Here is a 20,201-nt window from a genome sequence, read left to right as displayed (position 1 = left end):
TTGTAAAATGAATGAATCAATCCTTCACTTACTATAAAAACTGGAGTAGACTTTATGGAAGTTCATCATCTTTTCATGTTTAAGGAAGCTTCATGGCTTTCTTGCATGCTATGCCCACTGCCATACTGAAAAGACAACACCAAAGAAATGGTTACTGCCAAAATACATGCATTTGTGGAGACCCTAAATTTATTGTACTTTTAGTTTTATTCTAATGATGTGAAAATGTTATTTATTTTTCCAAATTCATGATACAAAAACCAGACAAAGTCATAAAAAGAAAAGAGAACAGACCAATATTCCTCATAAATGGAGATTTAAAACTTCTAAACAAAATTTTAACAAATAAAATGTAATATATGAAAAATTACATCATGACTGAGTAGGATTTGTCCCAGAAATACAAGGTTAGTTTAACATTCAAAATTCAAGAAGTAATTCACCTTAATAAGAAACTAAAAAAGAAAAATCTTATCATATGCTCAACAAGTACAGAAAGAGCAATTGACAAAAAAAAACAGCATCTGCTCCTAATAAACCTCTCAGCTAACTGGGAATAGAAGGGTACTTCTTGATAAAGGGAATCTATAAAAAATCTGCAGCTAACATCAGACTGAATGATAAAAGACTAAATGCTTTCTCCCATAAAATCAGCAAATCACCAAGGACACCCATTCTCATCACTCCAATTAAAACATCAATTGTATTTCTAAACACTAGGAATGTATACAATATAAAGCAAAAATTAGGTGTAATTACAAAATGGTCTCCAAAATTCTCTCCCCCTAGTGTGCATAATTTATGTAATATCCTCCCCTTGAATGTGAATGAGACTGTCAAAATGATGGATTTCACTCCAATGATTATGTTACATTTATGGCATTAGGGGATTTGCGGATGCTGTTAATATCCCAAATCAGTTTATTATAATCAAAATGGAGATTATCTGGGTGGGCCTGACTTAAGCAGGCAGAAGCCCTTAAGAAGAGTAAATTTCTCTTGCTGACCTCAAAGAAGATGGAAGCCCAATGAGTTTGAGGGTTTCAAGGGACTGAATTGTGCCACCAACCTGGATGAGCCTGAGCCCAGGAGTGCTGACGTGGCTCATCCGTTAATGGCAGCCTTGCTGAGCCCTGAGCAGCGGACCCAACGCACCCATGCTCAGACTCCTGACCCACTATTGCAGTAGGTTTGTTTGTAGAAATTGATAAACTGATTCTAAAATTGATATGGATATGCAAATGCCCTAAAATAATAAAAAATTTTTTGGAAAAAGAATAAATCTGAAGAACACATCAAGGATCCAAGACCTACTATTCAGCTACAACAATCAAGATCATGTGGAATTGACATAAAGGTTGTCAAATAGAACAATGAAACAAAATTAAGATTCCAGAAACAGACCCCCAAATAAGTGGAGAAAGGAGAGGTACTGTTTTTATCAAATGGTGCTGGAACAACTGCATAGCCATACGCCAAAAAAAAAAAAAAGGAACTTTGACCTATAGTGCATACCATATTAAAACATAATGTAAAATGACTCAATACAAATGAAAAAAAAACTAAAACTATAAAGCCAGAAGGAAAAAACAGAAGTAGTAAACTTTTGTGACCTTGGGTTTGGCAAAGATTTTTAATTATGACACTGAAAGAAATATTCATTAAAGTGTAAATTGTTAAATCACTTTATCAATATTAAAAACATCTGCTCTCCAAGGACACCATTAAGAAAACTTAAAGATAAGGCATAGACTAGGTTAAAATATTTTCAAATTACATATGTGACAATGGACTTGCATCAGAATTCATAAAGAACTCTCAAAATTCAATAAGGAAATAAAGTTTTTTTAAAAGCAAGCAGAATATTTGAACAGACAACACCAAAGAAATGCACAGACGGCAAACAAGTACATGAAAACATGATCGACATCCTTAGTCACGACAGCAATGCAACTAAAACCACAATGACACCACTATATGCCTACTAGAATTAATGAAATTAACATACTGACCATATCAACTGTTGTTCAGGACATGGAAGAATTACAACTGTAATATACTGCTGGTGGGAATGTAAAATGATACAACCATTTTGGAAAATTTTTCGGTAGCTAAATGTACACATACTAATTCTCCCAGCCATTTCCTCTCTAGGCATTTACCCAGAAGAAAGTAAAACATATGACCACACAAAGATGTGTACATACCTTTTCATAGTAGCTTTATTTGTAATATCGAAAAACTGACAACAATTCAAATGTTCAACGGGTGAATAAACTATTGTGTATCCATACAGCAGATTATTACTCAGCAATAAAAACAATGAACTAATGATATACACTAAAATATAGAAGAATCCTTAAAACAATTATTCTCCAAGTCAAAGAAGCTAGATGAGAAAAAGCATATGCTGTATTATATGAACTTCTAAGAAATAGAAATGAATGTAAAACATATTTAGCACCCAGATCTTCATTTTTAACATCATTTTCCAATAAGTAACGGATTCTAGAACTAGAGCAAGGAATAGACCAGATGAGTCTGTAGCATCTTGTGAAGCCAGAAAGTAAGAAAATACTCAAACATACATTCCTACACAGGATCCCAATGCCCAAAGCAGGAACCACTTGAGCAACAAAATAGAGTAGTATTGGATTATAACCTAGAGTAAAAATAAATATCCGTAAGTCTATAGTGACATAAGTAAAAGACTGAAGAAATTAGTAAATGGGGGAGAAGAGGTAAATCTCCCATGCAGAAGAATTCCAAATAAATTATGTAGCTACTCTACCCTAAAAGAGAGAGAGCGTAACTCCCTACTCCCCCACACTCCCTTTCTTGGGGGGCTGCTCATAGTAACTTCCAAAGAGTGCAGTTTGGAAAGAGGGGAAAAAGAGTAACTGGGCAGTGGAGAGGTGATAAAAGTCACCATCAACAGTGGTTAAGTCATGTTAACAGTATGTACCAATATGCCATGATGGCACAATATGATGAGTGGTACTTTTCTGCCTTGATTTTCCTTCCCTAAACCCATAACCCCATTCTATTCAGAAGGAAATAATTAGAAATTAAAATCATGTAATTCCAATAGAGGAGCATCCTGCAATATGCCTCACTGTCAAGGCCACCAAAAACAAGGAAAATAAGGAAACCATCATAGTCAAGAGGCACCTAAGGAGACATGACAATGTAGTGTGGTGTCCATGGGAGGGAAAAGGAAACTAGGTTAAAACTAAGGACATGTGAATAAACTATGCATATTAGTAATAATGTATCAATATTAGTTCATTAATTGTAACAAGTATGCCATGTTACTATGTTAATAGGGGAAACTATGCAGAGGATATAGGAAATTCTCTGTACTATCTGCTTAATTTCACTATAAATCTAAAACCATCCTATAAAGTAGTCTATTAAAAAATTAGACACTTAGTCCTAAAAATATGTGTATAATTTAATATGTTTAACAAATCAAATATGATTTTTTTTAACTTACGTACAGTGACAGAGAACAGATTCGTGGTTGCCTAGGGATAGATGGAGAGGGGCAGGGACAGACTGAAAATGGGAAAAAAGCAGTAGGAAGGGATTAAAAAGTTGCATGAGGAACTTCTGATAGAAAAGGACATAATCATCATCTTGTTTGTGGAGACAGTTTCACAGTATATACATTTCAAAACTTTAACAAAATGTACATTTTAAATACATGCAGCTTATTGTACAACTATACTTTAATAAAGCTTTTTTCCAAAGTATAAACAAACAAAAACCTTCCAAATTTGAATTCTTTTCTCCAAAAACAGTCTTCAGGAATATTTGGAGTTAGCTTTGTCACACCTGAATTTAACCAGTGAGTTTTGTGTGACTCTAAGATTCATGTACTTGGGAATTCCAGTGCAAACAGTGCTAATCATCAACTTTCACAGCATAATCGTGACTTAGAACAGGTTGTGCATCTTTATTGTTTTTTCCCACTTCATGATTTTCAATCTCATGGAGAAAACCCTGTTTCAACCTGTCTTTCTTGAGGGCATTTTTATAGCGAATTTAATTTAATTTAAAATTGAGCCATATATAGCTTGTCATTTTAAATGAGCCCTAGTGTCAATTCTGTGGCTACAGCCACCTGGAAACCAAATTCTGCACCACTGGCTACTTAAAAATCATATTGCTAAAAAGGCTGGCATTTGATTGCCTGGGTTCAAGTTTGGCCATGCATTTACTATCTTTATAATACTGGGAAACTCGGTGCCCCAGTTTTCTCAACTATCAAATGGAAATAATAGTGCCTATTTCATGTATATGTTGAAAAATTAAATAAGTTAACACATGTAAAAGTATTAGAAGACGACCTGGGAGTGCTATCCAGAGTCTACAAATTTTAGAGTCTATGGCATTAACCATCAGGGAATATAAATCCAAACCACAGTGAGATACCACTTCACATGCAACATGAGCACTATAATAAAAAAGACATAAGAGCAAATATTTCCAAGCATGTGGAGAAAGTGGAACTCTCATGTGCTGCTGGTGATAATATAAAATGTACAGTCACTTTGGAAAACACGCTGGCAGTTCCTCAAAAAGTTAAAACCAGTTACCATATAACCCATCAATTCTACTCCTATGTATATTTTCCAAGAGAAATGAAAATGTATGCTCACATGCAAACTTGTACATGAATGTTCACAGCAGCAGTATTTATGATAGCCTAAAAGTAGAACAACTGACATATATTTTGGCATGATATGATACAGGTTTATTTCTCATGGAGACCCTCCCCAAGTGAGTCAGATTCCCAGGTATTCTAGTGGCTCTGCCCATCCTGAAGTCGGAATGTTCTACTATATTCCCTAAACCTGGCTAAGAGAACCTGTGGGGCATCAGAACAGATAAGACCTTGAGGACATTCATAGAACAAATCAGAGGAAGGCAGACAATATCCAAACTTCCCACACAGGTAGAGAGGTGTTATCGATGTACACTCCCAAACTTCTTTACCACATTATGGACGGTTGAAGAGGTCACGACAGATTGGTTGTAGTAAGAGAAATTTGAAAGTGATCACTTTTATGGAAGTCATAAGAGAGACTCTTTCATATTTTTAAATATCCTAGACACACATTCTTAAAGATAATATAGCCAAATATCTTCCTCTATGGTAAACCTTTACAGAACTGAAATCCTGAAAATTCAGCTTCTGATAGTGTTTCCGCTTAGATTGGGCATAATTCTTACTTGGTAGTACAAAATCTGTTGATGAGGTTCCACCCCACCCCACCTGCTATTCAGAGTGGAATTCAGACCGGCGGCTGGGAATACCAACTCCAGAATTTCAGATCAGGTCTGTAATTGGGCTAGGGAGGGGCTTTGGGCGGGGCCTCGAGAGAGGGAGGAGGCGTTGTTAGAAAGCTGTGGGGCCAGTCTACTGCTGTCACTACAGTACTCAAGCCTTGTAGTATTTGAGTGAGAGAGGATCCGGTGTTGGAGCAGCATTCTCAGGGAGAACTAGTTTCACTTGGCGTTTGAGTGGGATCAATCTGCATCCACAGGCGTTCCGTCCTTTCGGACTCCGAGAATGTGAGAGCCGCAGGGACGGCTGTCACCAGCGATAGGACGCCGGCAGAAACACTACCGTTCTTGAGAATGGGTTGCACTGAGAGGTCCATGTAGCCCCCGGGGTTTTATTGAGAAGGAAAGTGGAGCGCGGGCAAGGACTGGGAGACCTGGGCGCCTGAAGCCACAGGCACGGGAGACAGAGCCGCGTGTAACTGCTTTCGAAGCCGCAGCCCCTGCAGTGCGCGACCTGTGAGTACTCTGCGTCTCCCGCCCTCAGACCGAAGTCGGAGAGCTCTCGGAGAACTCTCCCAGTTAGGGGACGAGATCCCGACAACTGCTTCTCCCGCCTTCCCACCTGCCTTAGGACGAGACATCTGCCCCCTTTCCCCTGCCGGCCAGATGGAGCGCAGAGACAGGAGCTGACCGTCGCCTCCCCCTCCGCACCCAGGGGGTGGAGATCACCACCCCGCCCCACCCTGTCCAGCCAAATTGAACACCTATTGCCTCCTCCCGCTGCTTGTACATTCCCACTCCCCCTCCTCTTCCCCGTCCCTCCTCCCCAGAGACGGGGGAGGAGAAAAGGGTAGCCCAGGTCGTTATGACAGAGCTGAACGCCGAGGATCCCCGGGCTCCCCACGTGGCGGAAGGCGCGCCCTCCCCGACCCAGGTCGGATCCCCTCTGCTGGGGCGCCGGGACGCTGACCCCTTCCAGGTGAGCCAGGCCTCGGACGCCTCGGCTATTCCCATCTCCCTGGACGGGCTGCTCTTCCCTCGGCCCTGCCAGGGGCAGGACCCCGACGGGAATTCGCGGGACCAGCTCCCTCTGTCAGACGTGCAGGGGGCGTATCCCAGAGTCAAAGCCTCGGGCGGTGCCGGAGGCGGCGAATCTGGAGCCCCGGCGAGGGAGAGCGGGCTGCTGGACAGTGTCCTGGACACGCTGCTGGCTCCCTCGGGACCCAGGCAGAGCCGCGCCAGCCCTTCCGTCCGCGAGGCCACCAGCCTTTGGTGCCTGTTTGGCCCCGAGCCTCCCAAAGACCCCCGGACTGCCCCCTCCATCCAGGGGGTGTTGTCCCCGCTCATGAGCCGGCCAGAGGGCAAAGCTGGCGACAGCTCTGGGACCGCGGCCTCCCAGAAAGTGCTGCCCAGGGGCCTGTCGCCGTCCCGGCAGCTGCTGCCCCCGCCCCCCGGTAGCCATTCCTGGCCCGGGGCGGCAGGGAAGCCGTCTCCGCAGCCCGCTGTGGTGGTGGAGGTGGAGGAGGAGGAGGACTCCGAGTCTGAGGGCTCGGTGGGGCCGCTTCAGAAGGGCAGACCTCGGCCTCCGGGAGGCACGGCAGCAGGGGGCGGAGCCGCGACAGCCGCCCCGGGGGCAGGCGCAGGCGGCGTCGCTCTGGTCGTCCGGGAAGATGCCCGTTTCTCCGGGCCCCGAGTCTCCCCGGCGGAGCAGGACGCCCCCGCGGCGCCCGGGTGCTCCCAGCTGGCCACCGCGGTGATGGACTTCATCCACGTGCCCATCCTGCCGTTCAACTCGGCCTTCCTGGCCGCCCGCACCCGGCAGCTCTTGGAGGCGGAGAGCTACGACTCCGGGGCCGCGGCGGTCGGCGCCTTCGCCCCGCCGCGAGGCTCGCCCCCCGCCTCGTCCGCCCCGCTCGCCGCGGGCGACTTCGCCGACTGCGCGTACCCGCCCGACGCCGAGCCCAGGGACGACGCGTTCCCGCTCTACGGCGACTTCCAGCCGTCCGCCCTGAAGATCAAGGAGGAGGAGGAAGGCGCCAGGGCCGCCGCGCGCTCCTCGCGGCCGTACCTGGTGGCAGGGGCCGGCCCCGCCGTCTTCCCGGACTTCCCGCCGCCGCCGCCCCCGCGAGCGCCGTCGTCCAGACCCGAAGCAGCGGCGGCCGCCGCCGTCCCCACCGGCGCCTCGGTCTCGTCCGCATCCTCGTCGGGGTCGGCCCTGGAGTGCATCCTGTACAAAGCAGAGGGCGCGCCGCCCCCGCAGGGCCCGTTCGCGCCGCCGCCCAGCCGCGCTCCGGGCGCAGGCGCCTGCCTGCTGCCGCGGGACGGCCTGCCCTCCACCTCGGCCTCGGCCGCCGGGGCGGCCCCCGCGCTCTACCCGCCCCTCGGCCTCAACGGCCTCCCGCAGCTCGGCTACCCGGCCGCGGTGCTCAAGGAGGGCCTGCCGCAGGTCTACCCGCCCTACCTGGGCTACCTGAGGTGAGGGGCCGCGGGCCGGCGGGCGCGGGGCGGGGCGGGGCGGGCGCGCGCCGGCCGCGCTTCCTTTTCCTTCCCACCTCTCCTCACTTTTTTGGGCGGCACAAAGGGCACGCGGAGTAGACTGTTTTCGGAGCGTGCCTCCCTGAAAACATTTTTCTTAAACTTTTCACATCTACGAGATTCCGAGCCAAGACCAGTCGATTTAAAATCAGCGTCACACTGGGTCCGCCATAGCCGGGTGGAGAGGAAAGGGAGCGGCGAGTTGGGGGCGTATAACACGCTTCTCTTCTTAGAGGGGCATCTACTGGGGATGCCTGTCTTGAAGAGGAGACACTGGGGCACCGTCTCCCCGGGGAGGGAGGCACTTGATGGGGTAGCCACCGGAGCCGAAAGCAGAACCATCTCTTCTAATTCTGCTTCGGATTCGCTACAACTTCTTTAAACGGGTTTTTGAAAACATTTTAACTTGCATACTAAAATAATGGAACCAAAAAGAAAAAAAAGAATGCTTGGACTCTTATGTACTGTGACTAGGGAAAACTGGCAGTATATTGGACAACACTTCAAAATGACAAATACTCGTTAAAGTGAACAGCCATTACAAAGTTGAGTTTTAAAAACTCAAAACAAAAGCATTGCAAAGTACTATTGAACTCTTAAAACCATGTTTTTATTGTTTTCCAGCCTACATGTAGGAAGGGCAAAACATTTCATTTGTCAAAGACTAACTGGGTTCTATATAAAGAGTTTCATAGAAAGATTTTTTTTAAACCAATGGACCTTAGTTTTCCGTCCATTAAATTATATATTATTTTTCTTTCGTGTTGGTACTACTGATGAATGGCTAATGATTTGCAAGCCTGGTGAACCCAGTAACTGGTAGAGTACACTAAGTTTTAGTTTGCATGTCTTTCAAGTGTGTGTGTATATACAGTGCTATTTTTAAAATCCCCTTTACCTTTGTTCATTCTGAGTTAAGAAAACTAGTATTAGATAGTGGTGCACCTAAAAATAAATGGAGTCCTTTGTTTTGCATTTCAAGGCCGGATTCAGAAGCCAGCCAGAGCCCACAGTACAGCTTCGAGTCATTACCTCAGAAGATTTGTTTAATCTGTGGGGATGAAGCATCAGGCTGTCATTATGGTGTCCTTACCTGTGGGAGCTGTAAAGTCTTCTTTAAAAGGGCAATGGAAGGTAGGCTCCTTTCCCCTGATCCTTTATTGTTGGTTTAATTGTAAATGGAGACTGTCTTTCATATATTTTAAGTATCCCTTGCTTCTTCTAAGAAATAGTGATATTTCCATATAACTTAAAATATGTGATGATGCTTTAACATGTTTTTATTTATAATACTCAAACGAGTGTGGTTGCCTGTTATAATTGCACACTTATGACTAACTTTTAATATTAGGCACAAGTCATACTAATTTTGAGAACAATGCTACTATTGTTCGTTCATAACTTTGTAGCTTTAAAGAAACAACTTTGTTCTAATTGTATTTTTATATTTCTTTATATATGATATACATTAAATTTAAAATTTCAGTCTAAAGAAGGTGAAAGTCACCAAACTTATATATACACGTGTGTATATGTATATACACATTTACATGATGCAGCTATAAACTTTTTGCATGATTTTATCTTTTTCCTATATATATATATTTATGAAATACTTATGTAATGGTAATTCTAAACAAAGTTTTAAAATTCCCTTTTTAGTATTTTTTTAAGTGTATGGGGATAGAATAAATTTTTCATTTAAAGCAAATGAAATATTTGGACATCACAGTAATGTAATTTCTAAATAAATATTTTGCTTTAAGTAAGACTTTCACCCGTTAAAATAATCTAAAATACATATTTATCTAATGATTTTGGATTGCCCTGCATAGTATTTCAGACTTGAATTTTCCCAGAAGATATTTTAAATTTCTCTGTCTACACTAAACTCTAAGCAGACAAACACATTTATATTTGAAGATAAAAGTACACTTAAGGATCACTTCACATTGGGATTCGAACAAAGTGTATTGTATAAGGAGCTCAAATGAGTTTAGTGTTCCCTCTGGTGCACTGAGATCACACATATACAAGGAACCAAAGGTCTCAATGTATAGTTTTTTTCTTCCTGTTTGTGAGTTGCCTTTTTTTTTCTTTTCAAGAGCATCAACTTGTAAGTAGGAAAGGAGGGAGTGGGGAATTTTTACCTTAAGAGTGCTTTCCAAGGAGTTCTTTAACAATTAACATTTAATGCACATTTACACCAAAAGAATATTAACCTAAAAGATATTTAACAAAGTTCACTATCCCTGTAGATGGCTAACAGGTGATTCTTAGCACTATTATTGACTTTTTGGTAAAAATGATTCCCAACTATTTATTAGTAGTATTTGTGCTCCTACTGAAATTAATTCTTCATAAGAAATATTTGCTTTATATATTTCTAGAATATGACTTTTTCACAAAGGATTTTTAACATTTAACTAATTTAGTTAAATTAGTATTTAATGCTGAACAGATGTATTCAGCTTAAGAGGACTTTAATTGCATTTTAAATTAAGGTTGAGACACTGAAAAGAGGCTACATGAGAGAATGGGACAGCTGAGAGTGGCCTTAACCTTCCCAATGACATATTTCATCATAGTTCTTTGTGTTGATTGTCCAGTGCATAACTGGAGTTACTGTTCCCACCTGATTTCTGGTTTCTTGAACACTCCTTCCTGCATCAATATGGTTTCCTTCATCTTACAGTCTCCTTAGAGTAGTATAATTTTACAAATGAATGACTGCCTTAAAATCCTCTCAAAGCCAGTTTATTTTAGCCAAGTTCCTTCTTCTTACAGATAAGCAGTTCCAAAGATATAAATCTGAATTTCCAAAGAGGATACAACTAGTTAGTAGGTGATTGTTGGTCAACATAGGTTAGATATTCTTTCCTTGCAATGCTTATAAATCATAGATAGTATGCACAATTATATATATGATAAATGCTCCTAAATTCTTGGAAATTACTTCAATAAGTGCATATAGGACTAAGAGTGCCCTAACTAAAATAATGCTTTCACATCATTATCAGAATAGCATCCCAAACCACAAAAGGTGTCTTCCCAAATTTACTCTTAGCGTTTGTTGGACCTCTAATGTTGTGTCCTGCTTTAGTCTTGAGTAATAGAAATGAAGCAGCTTCATTTGACCATATTTACAAAGAGGATTTCAAGATAGGTGTTGGTAGGTCATTCATGAAACTTAGAACAAGATTACAAAACTCTTTGAGTAAATTCATTCATTCAGCAATTATTATATACTTCTTATATTTAAATCTGTGCCAAAGATTTTCTTTCCCTGCATTCACCTCTCTCTGCCTTAGATATAAAATGAGGATAATGATAGCTATTCAGGATTGTTGTAAAGATTAAATGAGTTAGTACATGCAAAACATTTAAAAGAATGCCTAACATATTGTCAACTTCAATTAGTGTGGCTTTTACCATCAAGGAGCTAATAACAGAATTAAGGAAGTGGCATATATGCACATAAGACCTGTATGCATGCAAAATAGAGATTCTTAGTAAATGCCCAAATAAGCAGTTCTGTAACGTACACAAATTTGTGTGGTTTGTGAGTTGTGCTTGGGCAGGGGGAAGGTGGTTGGTTGTAAGATGGAATGTGTATGTTCTAGAATGATGGGAGAAGACCTCATGGAAGATAAAACTTTATTTGGTTATTAAAGAACAAGTAAGATTTTTTATCTCTGGGCATTGAAGAGAGCTTTTAAACATTTATGTTCAAAGAAGAGTGAAGATATTACGATTAGACTGACTAAGACTTGAAGATTCATATTAGGAAATTGTTAAAGATTGGAAAGTTAGATTACTAGTGCTTGGATAAATTGGGGGAGAATATTGAGTTAAGGCCAGGGAACAGAGAAGGTTCTGGGAATTTTCAAGAGTGAAAAAATGAGTAGAAAGAATTTTATAATTAGACAGAATATCAGATCTGAAATCTTAAAGTAGGGATGTGTGATCAGCTAGTCAAGGTAGAATTTTGTGTGGATATATGTCCTGAAGTTGAAAGTAAATAGTCAACAATATGGTTATTAATGTTACTAAAGGCAATAAACCATAGTAATAGCATTTTAGAGTGCTTTCTATGTGCCAGTGAGTTTTTAAGTGTTTTTATGGGTCTTAACTCATAGAAATCCTTATAATGTAGATATTACTGTCACTTTCAGTTTGCAAATAAGGGGACTAAGGTGCAGGTATGTTAAATTGCCCTAACCACAGTTAGGAAGTGGTGTGATTCCAGAATCCGTGCTCTCCACCACTATGCTTCCTTTCTCATAATAGGAAATGCAGTTTAAATTTCAAAGAAAAGCAACAGGCAGTTAGAAGAAAAAACTGTAAGCCAAGTGATAAGACATCTAGGAAGGTTAAAGTGAGAACGCAAGACCAAGGTTGATTAGACGCGTGTGATATAAATGGATGGGTGACACAACTCCATATTTTGGATAGCAACTGGAAGGCATAGAGACCAAGAGCCAGTTTCCCCTCCTCTCCTCCAAGTTAGAAATGGGAGACGATAAAGCCTATAAAAAAGTCACTCAGGAAAACAAGGTTCCCTTGGTATGAGCAGAAGAGAGAAGAGGCAGAAAAAAAGAAACTTCTCAGGAAGTGGGGGATGGGGAAAGATCACCTCTCTTAAGCTAAAATCATGAATTAGCCAAAAAAACAATTGGTTGAATAAGCCATTGCATTCCTTTATTAAGACTCCGAGTAAACCAGGAAATGGTCAGGAATTGCCTGGACATGAAATACCTTTCAAGGACATGAAGTCATACTGACCCTCCAGTCCTATAAATTGCAGGCTAGTAACCTGGTATTAAGAGAGAAGAAATCACTTCTCGTTGGCTTACATTTGTATGCACTGTGACTAGTTCAGTGCTAGGAATATACTAGACATTTAGTAAATAACTGTTTGCTAAATGAACCAGTGTCCAAAACTGATGATGCCAAGTTCTTAATCTTTAGGTGCTTTTATACGGTTACAGCATTTGAAATGAATACATTTAATGACATAAGGTTGGGCAATATTATTTAGAAAACACTAAGTAGGTGTTCATGGAGTTTTAATTATATTACATTATTAGCCTCATTTTTCTTAGCCTTATTGCTATATACAAATAAATGTGTAAGATTATTTAGAGTGTACAATGTGATGATTTGATATGGTGATAGAGGGTTCCCCTTCCCCCATAAAGTTAATTAACATATTCAACACCTCATATATTTACCTTTTCTCTTTGGGGAAATAACATTAAAATTCTTTCTTAGCTCATTTCAATTACATAATGCAATATTATCAACTACTGATACTATGTTATACATTAGCTCCTCAGACCTTATTCAACTTATAACCAAATGTTTGTTCGCTTTTACCAGCCTCTCCCATTTCCTCCACTCCACAGCCCCTTAGCAACCACTTTTCTACTCTGTTTCTATGAATCTGACTTTCATTTTTATTCTGCGTGTAAGTGATATCATGCAGTTTTTATTTTTTTCTCTGCCTGCTTTATTTCACTTAGCATAATGCCCCTAGGTTCATCTATTTTTTTTTTTTCATGTATTAGTTCACCAAATATTTATTGAGCATCTGCTCTTATCATATGCCAGGCACTGTGCTCGGTGCTAGTTGAGAAAGCAGTAAAACAGGGCAGACCTGGCTGGCTGCAATCCTGGTGGAGTGTATAGTGTAGTGGAGAAAAGGGCCATTCTATCGGTTAGCATGTATGTAACATTATAGATGTGCTAAGTGAAGAGTTTATGCATTGACTGGATAACTAGAGAATTGACCCCTCTATCAGAAGCTAAGGATGGCTGGAAAAGCCTTTCAAAATTAGAAAGATACCATCATAAATAGACCCAGAGGAAACTGGAGAGAAATGAAATATTTTTATGAATAATTTATGTCTTTCAAAAGTTGAGTAGATTTGGTAGCATATTCTCCCTAGGATGGCTTCCAAAAGAGAAATAATGAACGTATAATTTTTTGCAAGATTTTATTTTTAGAGCAGTTTTAGGTTTACAGCAAAACTGAGAGGAAGATACATTTTAAGTTTCCATAGTTTCCATTAGGGTGCACTCTTGGTGGTGTACATTCTGTGGGTTTGGACAAATGTACAATGAACTTTATCCATCATTAAGGTATCATACAAAGTAGTTTTACTACCCTAAAAATCCTCTGTGCTCTGCCTGTTCATCCCTTTCTCCCCCCACAGCCCTGGCAAACACTGATCTTTTTACTGTTTCCATAGTGTTGCCTTTTCCAGAATGTCATACAGTTTCACATAGTAATAAACATTTAAGTTTCCTCCGTGTCTTTTCATGGCTTGATAGCTCATTTCTTTTTAATGTTAATAATATTCCATTGTCTGGATGTACACAGTTTATCCACTCACCTGCTAAAGGGCATCTTGGTTGCTTCCAAGTTTGGGCAATTATGAATAAAGCTGCAACAAATATCTATGCATAGGTTTCTTTTCAGATACTTGGGTATATACGAGAGTGTGATTGCTGGGTTGTATGGTGAAAGTATGTTTAGTTTTGTAAAGAGACCTCCAAACTGTCTTCCGAAGTGGCTGTACTATTTAGCATTTCTCTAGCAAAGAATGAGAATTCCTGTTGCTCCATATCCTTGCTAGTATTGGTATTGTCTGTGTTTTGGAGTTTGGTGTGTAGTGGTATTTCATTGTTTCAATTTGCATTTCCCTGATGACATATCATGTTTTCATATACTTATTTGACATTTGTATATCTTCTTTGGTGAAGTGTCTGTTAAGGTGTTTGGCCCATTTTTAAATTGAGTCGTTTTCTTATTGTTGAGTTGTAAGAGATCTTTGTATATTTTGTATAACTGATCTTTATCACATATGTCTTTTGCAAATATTTTCTCTCTCTGTCCCTTTTTATTCTTTACAGTATCTTTTCCATAGCAATTTTACTTTTAATTAAATCCTAGTTTCTCAATTTTTTCTTTCATAGATCATGACTTTGATGTTGTGTCTAAAAAGTCATCACCAAACCAAGGTCATCTAGATTTGCTCCTATGTTATCTTTTAAGAGTTTACAGTTTTATGTTTTATACTGAGGCCAGTGAATCATTTTGAGTTAATTTTTGTGAAAGATATAAGGTGTGTGTCTAGATTCTCTTTGTGCATGTGGCTATCCAGTTGTTCAGCACAATTTGTTGAAAAGACTGTCTTTGCTCCATTATATTGCCTTTGCTCTTTTGTCAAAGATTTGTAGACTATATTTACATAGGTCCATTTCTAGGCTTTCTATTCTGTTCCACTGATCTGTTTGTCTATTCTTTCACCAATACCACTCTGTCTTGATGACTGTAGCTTTATAGTAAGTCTCGAAGTCAGGTTGTATCAGTCTTCCAACTTCAATATTGTGTTGGCTATTTTTGATTGCCTCTCCATATAAACTTTAGAGTCCTTTTGTCAATATCCATAAAATAACTTTCTGGGATTTTGATTGAGATTGCATTGACTATATATATCACATTGAGAACAATGGACCTCTGGATAATACTGAATCTTCCTGTCCATGAACTAGGAATATTTATTTACTTCTTTTATTTCATTCATCAGACTTTTGTCATTTTTTCATATAAATCTTCTACATATTTCATTACATTTATACCTAAGTACTTCATTTTTGGGGGTGAAAATATAAATGATATTGTATTTTTAATTTCAAATTTCACTTGCTCACTGCCATTATATAAGAAAGTGACTGATTGTTGTATGTTAATCTTGTATCCTTCAACTTTGTATAATTGCTTATTAGCTCCAGGAGTTTGTTTCATCAGTTCTTTTGGATTTTCTACATAGAAGATCATGTCATCTGCAAACAAAGACAGTTTTATTTCTTTCTTCCTAATGAGTATACCTTCCATTTCCTTTTCTTGTCCTATTGCATTAATAGGACTTCCACTACAATGTTGACAATGAGTGGTGAAAAGAGACAATCTTGCCTTATTCCTGACCTAATGGAAAACTTCTTGTTTCTCCCCATTAAGTATGACAACAGCTCTAGGTTTTATAGATATATATTTTTTATTAATTTGCGTTCCACTCCATTTGTAGTTCACTCAGAGTTTTTATCATGAATGAATATTGGGTTTTGTCAGATGTTTTTTTTCTGCATCTGTTAACATGATCATATGATGTTTCTTTTTTAGCTTCTTGATGTGATGAAATTAATTTTTGAATGTTGAATCAACATTGCATACCTGGGATAAATCCCATTTTGTTGTGGTGTATAAATCATTTTATACTCTTTTGATTCAATTTGCTGATTTTGTTAATGATTTTTGCATCTATGTTCATGAAAAATATTAGTCTGCAGTTTTCCTGTACTCTCTTCAGTTTTGTATTAAGGTAATACTGGCCTCATAGAATAAATTAGGAAACATTCCTTCTGTTTCTATTTCTGAAAGAGGTTGTAGAGAATTGGTATAATTTCTTCCTTAAATGTTTGGTAGAATTCACCAGTGAACCCAACTGGACATGGTGCTTTCTGTTTTGGAAAGTTACTAATAATTGATTCAATTTCTTTAATAGATATAGGCCTATTCAGATTGTATGAGTTTTGGCAGACTGCGTATCTCAAGGTATTGGTCCATTCATCTAGGTTATCAAATTTGTGAGGATAAAGCTGTTCATAGCATTCCTTTATTTTATTTTTTACTACTCACAGATCTATAGTGAGTATAGATTTCTCTTTCATTTCTGATATTAATAATTTGTGTTCTCTTTTAATTAGCCTGGTTAGGAGCTTTTTGGCTTTATTGATCTTTTCAAAGAACCAGCTTTTGGTTTTGTTTATTTTCTTTATGCATTTCCTATTTTCAATTTCATTGATTTCTGATCTAATTTTTATCATTTCTTTTCTGATACTTTATTTGGCTTACTTGCTCTTTTCTAGTTTCTTAAGGTAGACACTTAGGTGATGGATTTTTTATTTTCTTTTATCATATGTACATCAAATGCTATACATTTTCCTCTAAGCACTGCTTTTGCTGTATGCCATAGATTTTGAAATTTTGTTTTCATTTTCATTTAGTAAGATTTCTTCTTTAAATGACGTGTTATTTAAAAGTGTGTTGGTAGATCTCCATGTATTTTGGGATTGTCCAGTTACCTTTCTATTACTGATTTCTAGTTTAATTCTATTATGGTCTGAGAGCAGACGTTATATGATTTCTATTCTTAAATATGGCCCAGAATGTTTTATCTTGATGAATGTACATTCTGCTGCTGTTGGATGAAGCAGTCTACAAATTCCAATTATATCCAGTTGACTGAGGTTGTCCTTTGACTTCAACTATGTCCTTATTGATTTTCTTGCCTCCTGGATATGTCCATTTCTGATAGAAAGGTGTTGAAATATCCAAGTATACTAGTGGATTTATGTATTTCTCCTTGAAGTTCTGTCAGTTCTTGCCTCACAAAATTTTGATGCTCTGTTGTTACGATACATACACACTATATCTACATAACCATCATTGTTATATCTTCTTGAAGATTTGACCCCTTTATCATTATGCAATGTCCCTTTTTAAACTTTCCTTCGAAATCTTCTCTGTATGTTCAAACTGTCATTGACAAATCCATGAATTATTTTTCCTGTCTAGAGCTCTATAATGTTTTCTCTATCTTTTGTTGTAAACAAGAGTATCCAACAATCCTTTCCACCATAATTTCCTTGATTAATATTTGGGTTCTTAGGAAGATAATTTGCCAATAATCTTACTTAATTTTCTCTTCACAGAGTTTTCCCTATGACAGTTCCCTGTTCCCATAAAATTAAACATGTAGTAATTCACTGGACCTCACTTCTCAACTATAAACAAAAATAAATATTATTATTAATAGTTACTTGAATAATTTATTTTCAAGCTGCAGGCCTCTCAGTTTGTTATTTAGTATGAGTAGTAAGCTGGTTTTAAGCACAATTTTGCATTATGGACCATTAAAGTAAACCTCCACTTTATGAAAAAAAAAAAGAAAGGTAGCATTTGGTGTCATCTGCCCAATATTTGGTTATGTAGGGTTGCCAAATTATTAATGGTCCTTCAGAACCTTCATCTTAATACCACTGTGAAAACCTGATGGGGAAGCCTTGGTATCAAGACACACATGCTAATGCTAACAGCTAGTGCTCCTGCTCCAGCTTTTGATTTGTTGCACTTTAATTACTCAAGTAATACAACAATACATTGTCCTTTAAAAAAATTCAAACATTACTAATGAGGGTTAAGTTCTCTCTGAATCAATACGTCTAATCTGTTCCCTTCCTACAATTTTTCTATACCTCTATCTCGAATTTTTACATGTTTGTGTGTACCTGTGTGTTGTTTGAGACATGTTATACATAAATTATATTGTAATTTGGATATCATTCCTCATCTTATTTTTTCATGCAATGACTTGAAGCCCTGTGTATTTATATATAGTTTTAGCTTGTTCTATTGCATAATACCTCATAGTATGAATATCTTTTTATTAAGGTATCACTGTGGCACCATTACTTGAATAAGCATTATTTGTACTTGCCTCCTTAGGTACATGCCTTATTCCTCTTTCCAGAATGTAATTAAGTATTTTGAGACAGCTCTAAATGAACTAGATGATCAGTTTCCTTCATGCTGCTAAAATGATTTAATTCATGATTTTATTCACTCCAGATACATGTATTGATACTTAACTACATTTAAAAGTTGCTTATGCCTGGACTAAAAGATGAATATACAGTCCCGGTCTTTGATATGCACAAAACTAGTAGAAGTAGAAAAGCAAAAAACCTGTTGTACAATTAGTAAACGTAAGAATACTTTGATAAAAATTATGTCGAAGCCACAGATGACACACCATTGTAGTCAAGTAGACAAATATGGAAGGACTGAGGTTTGTTTCACTAACACATCCTATTGTATAAAAGGCTTATTCACTTAACAAATATTTAACTACCCCTGACTAGGACCCAGGCACTATTCTGAGTGGTTCACTGTGTTGTCATTTAATTCTTCTAAAAGTCCTAAAAAGGTGTAGGTACTCTTACTATCTGTATTTCATAGATGAGTATACAGAGTGGTCACTTCAAAGGGTGGGGGACAAACTCAAAAAAACCCAGGGCATCTGACCCCAACTTCTGTGTTTTTTGTGCTTCTATGCTCTCTCTCCAGATTACACTGTATTTGAGCAAATATTAATTACTTTATAATTTTTCAGACGAAAGCGTGATCTTTTGCAGGAGACTGGTTTTCAAGTTGTGCTCTATAATTCAGTCCCATTCCTTTTTCAAACCAGAACAGTTCTGCTTTTGTGTGCTTATTTGGTTTACTCTTGCACTTAAGATTCTATTTGAACAAAGGATGTGCTGCCAACATTTCCTTTCACATACCACTGCATTATGGCAGAAAACCCTTAGGCCTCAATCAAGTGTTTATTCTTTTACTCAAGTGAATTTTAAACAACTTCTCGACTTTATTTTCTGATATCTTTTTGACATGTATGCAAAGGTAAGGTTAACAGTCAAGATTTCAAATGCAGAGGTTCACTATTCTAACAGAATATAAACATTATCACTTGAAAATTACATCTGAGTTACAGAGTCCCATCTTTTGTCAGCAAAACCAGGTAACACCAGGGACTCTTGCATCAAAAACTTCTTTAAAGGATTGATTGAAATAATTGATGCTTAAGACAGATCATTTCTTTCCCTGGGTTTTTAAATGTCATCTTCATTTAGAACATTAGAAGTCACATTCTCTGTAGCTCCTCCATATCTACCTAATGTGCAGAAGGGCAGATGAATACCATGTCCTTCTCACTGATGACTGATCCTCATACAAAAAGCTACAAAGTGCATTCTTCACACAATTATCAGCCTTTTGTGTTTTCCTTTTTCAATTTAACTTCTACAAAGCAAAGAAGTAAATTTTCACGCTCATTTAAAAAAAATGTAATTAACTCGGGTTTTTGGTTTCATTCTCAACCACTGATACAGCCTCTGGCATGATGTACTTTCTATAACATTTTAAAGAATCACATAATTTTTTTTGCAAAACATCGTACTCAATAACTATTATTTCTTCAGAAAAAAATACTTTTGATGTTGTTTTCTCATGTATGACAAAGTGATTTATTTTGGAATTGAATAAACAAGTAGTAATTATGGACCATGGGCTCACAATTATGCTATAACATTTGTAGGAGGTACAAAAATTAAAAAGTAAAAATAATGTTTATCATTGATTATTTACTAAATTCAGGCACTTTGGATTCTAATCTTTTTACATGTCCTAACTCATTGAACACTCACAACAATTCTGTGAGGGAAGTTGTGTTTGCAGTTGGTGAGAA

At 38.7% G+C, this 20,201-nt stretch overlaps 1 protein-coding gene across 2 annotated transcripts in view; it reads left to right on the top strand.

The window, feature by feature from the left end:
- The first annotated feature begins 4,351 nt into the window (after positions 1 to 4,351).
- The window catches only part of PGR (progesterone receptor), a 97,303-nt gene continuing 81,453 nt past the window's right edge, over positions 4,352 to 20,201 (top strand). Inside the window, exons 1-2 of one of the 2 annotated variants that reach the window (XM_036902814.2) lie at positions 4,352 to 7,767; positions 8,810 to 8,961. In XM_036902814.2, coding sequence (XP_036758709.2) covers positions 6,158 to 7,767; positions 8,810 to 8,961 — 1,762 coding nt within the window. In that variant the 5' untranslated portion in view covers positions 4,352 to 6,157. The remainder of the gene's footprint in view (positions 7,768 to 8,809; positions 8,962 to 20,201) is intronic. The other variant, XM_036902812.2, reaches the window with a different exon arrangement.

The sequence above is a fragment of the Manis pentadactyla genome, chromosome 13 (genome assembly GCF_030020395.1).
Source record: "Manis pentadactyla isolate mManPen7 chromosome 13, mManPen7.hap1, whole genome shotgun sequence".
Classification (NCBI taxonomy): domain Eukaryota; kingdom Metazoa; phylum Chordata; class Mammalia; order Pholidota; family Manidae; genus Manis; species Manis pentadactyla.
The sequence above is the reverse complement of the archived record's forward strand: the minus strand, read 5'-3'. Positions and strand labels throughout refer to the sequence as shown.